General features: G+C 48.2%; 1 protein-coding gene across 5 annotated transcripts; it reads left to right on the top strand.

The window, feature by feature from the left end:
* The first annotated feature begins 1,193 nt into the window (after nucleotides 1–1,193).
* On the top strand, nucleotides 1,194–7,376 carry LOC120956002 (uncharacterized). 5 transcript variants are annotated; one of them, XM_040377321.2, is made up of 6 exons: nucleotides 1,194–1,481; nucleotides 1,767–2,441; nucleotides 2,657–3,104; nucleotides 3,170–3,969; nucleotides 4,794–6,017; nucleotides 6,089–7,376. In XM_040377321.2, the coding sequence occupies exons 2-6, from the start codon at nucleotides 2,269–2,271 to the stop codon at nucleotides 6,666–6,668; spliced, it is 3,225 nt and encodes a 1,074-aa protein (XP_040233255.2). In that variant the 5' UTR covers nucleotides 1,194–1,481; nucleotides 1,767–2,268; the 3' UTR covers nucleotides 6,669–7,376. The 5 variants fall into 5 exon arrangements, with proteins under 5 accessions (XP_040233255.2, XP_040233258.2, XP_040233257.2 ...); XM_040377324.2 differs by lacking the exon at nucleotides 1,194–1,481 and adding an exon at nucleotides 1,609–1,626; XM_040377323.2 differs by lacking the exon at nucleotides 1,194–1,481 and adding an exon at nucleotides 1,621–1,638.
* The last annotated feature ends 829 nt before the right edge of the window (nucleotides 7,377–8,205 follow it).

Raw genomic sequence — 8,205 nt, 5'->3', positions numbered from 1 at the left:
TATGCTGGAAAACAATTGTTAAACAACAACGCAGTGCAACACAATTCCACAGCGCCAGCCACACCAGTCATACTTTAAAGTGAAGCGGAACGGTAACCGTTCAAAATATGTATGAAATAAATTGAATTAAAAGTATTACTTACCTGGTTTCTTTTTGTGTTTTGCGATCGGATCTTGTTTCCACTTTATCTCGACATTGTGGCACCCTTTCTCGAATAATTAAAACTTGTTTTCAATTAATTATTTGAACTAATACAAGGCACCTAAAACAACTTCAAGTACACTATGATGTGACAAAGATTCGAGAAAGCATGCCAAAAGCTTGTGAAACTATGTGAAATTTACCGTTTTTGTTCAGGCGTACATTTGACCGTTTTGGATGATTTGTTGATAAACAAACATAAAACAACCTTCCTTTCACCTTCTACTTCCCTTCCACCCTTCCTCCAAGTTCAACATATGATTGAGTTTGACAGATCCAGTGAGCTTGCGCTCAAGCGACACGTACACGTCCCGTACTAAACGGTTCGTGCGGCGCTGAACTTTGCTCAATTATAAGGAGCGTGTAAAAGTTTGTGCAGTTTTGTTCCATATTGGTCCTTTTTTGTGTTTTTACACCCTCTGTTTTTTCTTTTCTTTTTTGAATGCTCTTGATATGCTCCCTCTTCCTCTTCTTCATTTCCGCTCGTTGCTGAAGTCAATTTTGACCAACCCAGCCCCTCCAACTTGACTTGATTCACAGCAGAATAATCAATCCTGGCGTTCAATTATGTGTGGTTCTATTGGGGTTTGATACCTGATAGAATTTAAGCCTACCTTTGTTCTACTTCTTCTTTTTGGCATATCGATCTGCCTCACGCTTTCGGATAGTTAGTCATTTCTACTGTAGGGGAAGGTTCACATGGGAATCGTTTCTGTTCGGCCTAACAGGTGGCTGAAAGCGTTTTGTCGTTTTTGATTTTTTTTAAATAGAAAAATAACGTTTAAGTAGGTATGACATACTTTCAATGTCGTTCGTAGTTGTTATTTAATTAATTTAATTATTCAAACAATACGTTTTATCCATTTTTTTGTGTCTCTAATAATTGAGTATCACACGAACCATCGTCAAATGTGCGCCGTGTACGTGCTGCTTAACATTTGCAGATCCAAATCGTGTGCCGTACACGCTGCTGTCAAACGGATCTGTGTGTGTGGGGGACGATATCACCACTACACACGCACAATACCAAAAACACATGTTATTCGCGCACACTCGATACCGCGAAATCGCATCAGCCCCGTCGCAGCCAACCAGCCAGTTCTGAGGGTCAAAGGCAAGCGATAGGGTTAGTTGTCTACTGCACTGGACGTGACCGTGTCCGGGACCAACGGGAGCAAACAAGGCCGTGGTTCAAAACAGAAAACAGTGCGTCGCGGGCAGTGCACAACATTACCCAGTAGCCGGCAGTGTGTATCTTATCAATCAGCCTTCCAACACGGTAAGGATGGGTATGGTGCCTTCAGGGGGAAAAAAACAAAACAATGTGCAAATGTGCCTCGGCTGTAATCTTATCATATCTCGCGAAAGGGGGTGGGATTAAAATGTCCCAGATTACGTCCCTACCTGTGCTGTGCTGTCTTGCTGTGAGTTCAGTTGTGCGTTCAGTTCTAGCGAAATATCTTTGCCCAGGTCGACCCGGAGCTGTCGCCACAGCCTATTGTGATTTGGTGCTTTCTTTACCTTTTTGCTTAAATCTTACTCATTTTTCCGTTCATTGTCACAGTTGCACCATCGCTCCGTCACGAAGTGTCTCCACGTCGCCCCCTGATAAGTTCGTCTTCGTCCGAAGCAGAAGGCTGTAATAATTATCCTTCCATCCGCACTGCCAACCCCACGGAGGAAGGCTTACACCAAAGTGGCAACAACAATAGAACATCCCCATAGCCTCACAAAAGCATCATCGAGAGGGTGATATTCTCCCCTCACTCTTTCCTGCTGGGGCGAAGGCGGAAAGAAAGCGCAGAACGCAAAACAATCATCTTGAGCGCGCGTTATCGATTGGGCGATGATGTGAGACGGGTCGAGCGAAGGACCCCGGGCGTTTGATGAAATCCCCTGTGTAGTGTAGTGTGCTTGACGCTGGTGGCTGGACGAACGATTGCTTGTGCCCCTCGTAAGGTGGCACACTTTTGCACGCGACCGAACCCTCATCCGGAGGCTGCGGAACAAAAGGATTTCTAGATACACACACACACAGGCAGACATACACACCCTGGACGGCAAGGATGAACCCGCGCATCGTCATCATCGGGGCCGGTGCGGCCGGTGTAGCCGCTGCGACGCGGCTCATCGAGCGGGGCTACAAGAATCTGAAGATACTCGAGGCGGAAAATCGCATCGGTGGCCGCATCCACACCGTACCGTTCGGGGCGAACGTTGTTGACCTGGGCGCACAATGGTGAGTGTGTGTGTGTGTGTGGGGAGATTTTTGTTGTTGCTATTGCTGTTGTTGTGCCACCCCGTTCCGTTTCCCGAGATGAAGGTCACTAAATAATCGATTCCCCGTCGGTATAATTTATTTATTATCCACGGTACGGCGGGGTGGTTCCGTTGACTTTTTCTTTTCCTTATTAATGATGGATGTTGTTCTCCCGCTTTTTTTTGCCCTCCCAGGTGCCACGGTGAGAAGGGAAACGTGTGCTACGAGCTCGGCTCGAAGTACAACGTGTTCGACTCGAACAGTGCCCGGTACGAGCGGTTCGTGCTGACGCGCTCGAACGGCGAACAGATACCGAAGGAGCGGAGCGAAAAGCTGCTCGGCCTGATCTGGTCCATCCTGGAGACGCACAAGCACGAGCTGACCGGGTACCGCGGCTCGCTCGGCTCGTTCATCATGGGCAAGTTCCGCGCGCTGCTCGAGACGCCCGAGTACGCGGACGTGAACGACGAGACGGCGTACCAGGTGCTGGAGTTTTTCCACAAGTTCGAAAACTCGATCGAAGCGTCGGACAGCTGGTTCGACACGTCCGGGCCGGGCTACCTGCACTACTGGGAGTGCGATGGGGATTTGCTGCTGAACTGGCGCGACAAGGGCTACCGGACGGTGCTGGAAATTTTGATGGTAGGAGGGCAAGCTTGATCGTTTCATTGAGGCATTTGATACAAGTTTTGCTTTTTTTATTGTAGAAACGCCATCCACTCCCCACCGCAGCGGATGCAATCAATCTGGAGGACTACACGCACTTCAACAAAACGGTCGCCAACATTAACTGGACCGCCGGACCGGACAGCTTGGTGTCGGTGCGCTGTACCGACAACAGCGTGTACGATGCGGACCACGTGATCTGCACGATTTCGCTGGGCGTGCTGAAGGAGCGCTACCAGTCGCTGTTCACGCCCGATCTGCCCCCGATCAAGCGGAACGCCATCCAGGGGCTGACGATCGGCACGGTGAACAAGCTGTTCCTGGAGTTCGAGAAACCGTTCTGGGCGGCCGGATGGCAGGGCCTGAGCCTGATCTGGAACCAGGCCGACCTGGAGGAGGTGCGCAAAATGCCGGACAGCTGGATGGAGGACGTGTTCGGGTTTTACATCGTGGACTATCAGCCGAACGTGCTGTGCGGTTGGATATCGGGCAAGAATGCGCGCCGCATGGAGCGGGCGAGCGATGAGGAGGTCCGCCGGGCGTGCATGTTTCTGCTGCGCAAGTTTATGAAGGGCTGCACCGTGCCGGAACCGGTCCGGTTTCAGCGTACCAGCTGGTACTCGAATCCGAACTTCCGCGGCTCGTACACGTTCCGGTCGATGACGACGGATCTGCTGAACACGTCCGCATCGCACCTGGCCATCCCGCTGACCAACTCGTGCGGCATGCCGGTGGTACAGTTTGCCGGCGAGGCGACGCACGATCACTACTACTCGACCGTGCACGGTGCGGTGGAGACGGGTTGGCGCGAGGCCAGCCGTTTGATCGATCTTTACGATAGGTAAGTTGGAGGGTGAATGTTTTTGGTTGGTCACTGTTTTTTTTTTCTTACCTGGAATGCTATTGGAAAAGTCTCGAAAGAAACAGATGGATTTTTTTTAACGATTTTGGGCATAGTAACGGAAGGAAAACGGTTTTTATCCCTTTGAAGCAGTTCCTTAACTAAAAAACGTTTTTTTTTTCAAATTTGGATTGAGAAAATTCATGCATAATTACCAAATTAGGCTCGTAGGATCTAGTAAAAATTGATTTTTATTTCAAAATGTGCATGTTTTACTACGTTATCGTTAAAATTGTACTATAACTAATGCTGTACAACTTTTTTGATTGTTGTGTGTTTAACTTTTCGAAATACTTCATTGTGTACAGATTACAAAACCAAATAACAGTTAACAACACCCTTTCAAACAAACACATAAGCAATCGCATGTGGTTTTTACTCGGTTTTTCCTTAAACCTCCTTTTTGATTTGTTCTGTTTATTTCTTTTCTCCGTTTCGTTTCGTTTCTTTTCTTCCCATTCTGCAGGAAGGCTCATCTGTAAGCACGATGATGCAGCCGGAATTGCCCTCCCCATATACCACGAACGAACAGTTAACCAAACCACACACCACCCACACACAGATAAGACACAATACACCGTTTTTTCTCTCTCGCATAGATATAGTTTTTTATTTTCCACTTTAATCTTTCGCTTTGCGTTTTGCAAAACATGCTCAATTAGCGTTTACGTTTACTGCTTCAAAAGTAAGTTTGCATGCTGACCTGATTACATTGACACATCTTATCGTAATCGGTTTCTTTCCCGCCTCTTCCTCCCCGGCAGGCTGATACCACCATTCAACCACGGTCCGAAGGCGTACGTGGACGTGCTGATCCTTGGCGCCGGCATTGCCGGCCTGGGTGCCGCCAGGCAGCTGCGCAACTCGGGCAAAAGCTTCGCCATCCTCGAGGCACAGTCCGTGCCGGGCGGGCGCATCAGCACGAAGGCGCTGAAAAAGCATCACACCAGCGGCAAGGGCGGCCACTGTCAGCTGGTGGAGGCGGGCGCCCAGTGGCTGCACGGCCGGCAGAACGAGCTGCACGAGATGGCGAAGCGCAACGGGCTGCTGCGCGAGGAAACGTCCGAGGAGGGGTTGGGCGAGTTTCTGCGCGACGACGGCTTCCGGATAGACGACCAGCTGGTGAAGCGGGTCGACTTTATCGTGGGCCAGATACTGGAGCAGTGCGAAGAGTTTGCGGCCCGGGCGGCGGCCCCCGAGCGGGACGGCGCGGCGGTGTATCCCGCCTCGCTGGAGGCATTTCTGCGCGACCAGTTCCGCAAGCGGACGGAGAAAGACTTTAGCGCGGAGCAGAAGGTGCTGGCGCAGCAGCTGCTCGACTGGCACTGCAGGTTTCAGATCATCGACAACTCGTGCCTGCACGTGTCGGACATTTCGGCCAAGCTGTGGGGCAGCTACTCGTTCAATGGGGAAAGCTGTCAGGCGCACATCAACATGCGGTACGGCTTTCAGGCCCTGGTGAGCTGCCTGATCGAGGAGATCGGCGCGGAGAAGATCGTGTACAACAAGGCGATCTGCGAGATACGCTGGCTGGACGGGCGGGGCAAGGTGATCGTCAAGTGTACGGATGGGACGATCTACTGCTGCCAGCACCTGCTCGTGACGTTCTCGCTGGGCGTGCTGAAGGACACGATGGACCAACTGTTTCAGCCGAACCTGCCGGTCAGCTACAGCCGATCGATACGGAGCATCGGGTACGGGACGATCGACAAAATCTTCCTCCAGTTCGAGGAACCGTGGTGGGGCAAAGCGGAAGGCATTCAGCTGGTGTGGCGGGACGAGCTGCGCAAGGATTCGCACTGGACGCGGTTCATCTCGGGGTTCGATGTGCTCAGCCCGGGCCCTCCCAATACGCTGCTGGGCTGGATCGGCAGCTACGGTGCGCTCGAGATGGAGGCACTGAACGACGAGCAGATCGTGAGCGACTGTGTGTTCATTTTGGAGAAGTTTACCAAGAAGAAAGTACCTAAACCTGTCAATTATTACTGGTAAGTAATAACACAATGATTTTTTTAAATAGCGAATTGTTTATAAGCGAACGTTTCCGCTCTTTTCGCAGCACTAGATGGAATTCCAACCGCTACATCCGTGGGTCGTACAGCTACACCTCGGTCAACTGTGACCACGAGCAGAACTTTATGTCCAACCTGACGGAAACGCTCGTATGCAATCAGTACGACAAGTTGGGAGAGGAATCGCGCAAAAAGACCCAGTCCCAGCCACAGTCCACGCCAACCGCGGGTGGTACGCGCGCTGGAAGCACGGGCACGTCGACGAGCACCCCAAGTGGCCACAGCACGAGCAGCAGCAACAGCAGCAACACACTGACCAACGTCCAGCCAAGCTCAACGCAACGGGGCAGCAACACACCGACCAAGGTAACGACGGTTCAGATGGCAGCCGATTCTCTAGCAACCACTGCCTCGAACAGGCCGCCTTCGACCCCTGCCGGTACACCAGCGAAAACGAAACCACCGGTCGCGGGAAGCGCCAACGTGAGTGGTAGTGTAAAGCCGAGTGCAACCATACATTTCGCCGGGGAAGCTTGCCACGAACGCTACTTCTCGACCGTTCACGGCGCGTACCTGTCGGGGATGGAGCAGGCCAAGAAGATACTGTTGCTTGACCAGCAACAGTAGTGTAACCAGTTAGCACTTCCTAATAATGCGACGCAATCATATACAATCGGTGAAACGGAATCAAAACCAATCGCGATGGAGTCGATCAAAACAGTAGAGAACAGGAGAGCAATGTAGCAAAACTAAGCAGACAAAAAACAACTCTATTTAGGTTTTAGGTTTCGTGTCAGACACAAACCGAGATGATAATTTAGTCAGTAAGCAGAGGTAGCAAAGCAATGCCATTTATGCATCCAACTCCCAAACAAAACTGGGAACTGCAATGGGAAGCAGTTGTAGCAATTCATAAGTAGGAAACAATGTTTAAGAAAAAAGGAACACGCAAAATGTGTTGATCTATTTAGCTTCTATCGTAGAGCGAGTAGGACGAAAGTATATTAAAGGGCAGGTAGGACAAGCTAAGCAAATTGTGAGTAGGGTCATCATATCGTTCAGTGCCGTGTATCTTCCATAGAGCAGTTGTTCTAATCTACGTTCTTCCATTTTTTAATTTTCTTTTTAATTACAAGATTCTCCTTTCATGTGCTGTTCAAACACAGATACATTGATTTATCTTCCTAACACAATTAAATTCATCAGAAGAACCAAGCAAACTATTGTGTAGCTCAGCTTCGTTACAGGTGTGCATCGTGAACAATTCTAATTCTTTGTTTTCTGTTTTTTTAGAGCTAGAAACTAGAAAGAGATAAACAATTCGCATCTTGAAAATGTGGCGTATTTATATCGGCACAACGGAAAGAAATTATTGGAATATAAATTGCACCAATTCCTTTACATTTGTACATTTTCCTTTACATACAAAAATACATCATAAAAGTCGATCTCAGGTACGTACTTGGATTATTTTTATTTCTTTTTTAATGCTCAGCGTCACTAATACTGATAATTTTATTGTGTATTTAGTTTTTTTTATTCCCATGTCTACCTAAATTACTTATTTTAATTTTGTATGTTTAAAAGCTGTATTTATTAGACAAGCATGTTTTTAGCACAGTTTTTTTTGTTTTCTTAACACTGTGACACTAACAAAAATATATTTTATTAATTTCGCTGGACTCGTGGAACAGTCATTAACTCGTACCACTTAACAACATGCCCGTTATGGGTTCAAGCCCCGAACTGACCGTGCCTCTCCCATACGCAGGACTGACTATCCTGCTATGAACAATCAATAAGTCTCTGAAAGCCAAGCCCACTATTAGTAGGCCCAAATCCAAAAAAACCAAATAACACTGTAGGCAAGCCTTGACCGACAACGGCTAATGCACCAAAGAAGAATACGAATAAGAAGAAAATAATACAGTGGAGCGCCGTTTATCCGGGCTTCTCGGCACTTGACCTCACTCGGATATGCGAATAACACGGATAAAGAGTCAAATGATATATTTTATCACCAATTCCTGATTAATTTGTGGAAAATTATCTTATTTTTTGATAAAAATAACCCAGTTTTTATTAACTTCATATTTTTCTTATAAAAATATTTTAAATTAGCTTTGAATTATCGTGTCTTTTGTTATGAAAATGTGCTCTTTTA

Source organism: Anopheles coluzzii, chromosome 3, assembly GCF_943734685.1.
Source record: "Anopheles coluzzii chromosome 3, AcolN3, whole genome shotgun sequence".
NCBI lineage: Eukaryota > Metazoa > Arthropoda > Insecta > Diptera > Culicidae > Anopheles > Anopheles coluzzii.
The sequence above is the reverse complement of the archived record's forward strand: the minus strand, read 5'-3'. Positions and strand labels throughout refer to the sequence as shown.

Bases quoted from the DNA above. Each gene is read 5' to 3' on its own strand.
- LOC120956002 (XM_040377321.2), top strand. From the start codon at position 2,269: ATGAACCCGCGCATCGTCATCATCGGGGCCGGTGCGGCCGGTGTAGCC. The intron at 3,105-3,169 runs GTAGGAGGGCAA...TTTTTATTGTAG, and splicing joins CGGTGCTGGAAATTTTGATG to AAACGCCATCCACTCCCCAC. The intron at 3,970-4,793 runs GTAAGTTGGAGG...CCTCCCCGGCAG, and splicing joins TTGATCGATCTTTACGATAG to GCTGATACCACCATTCAACC.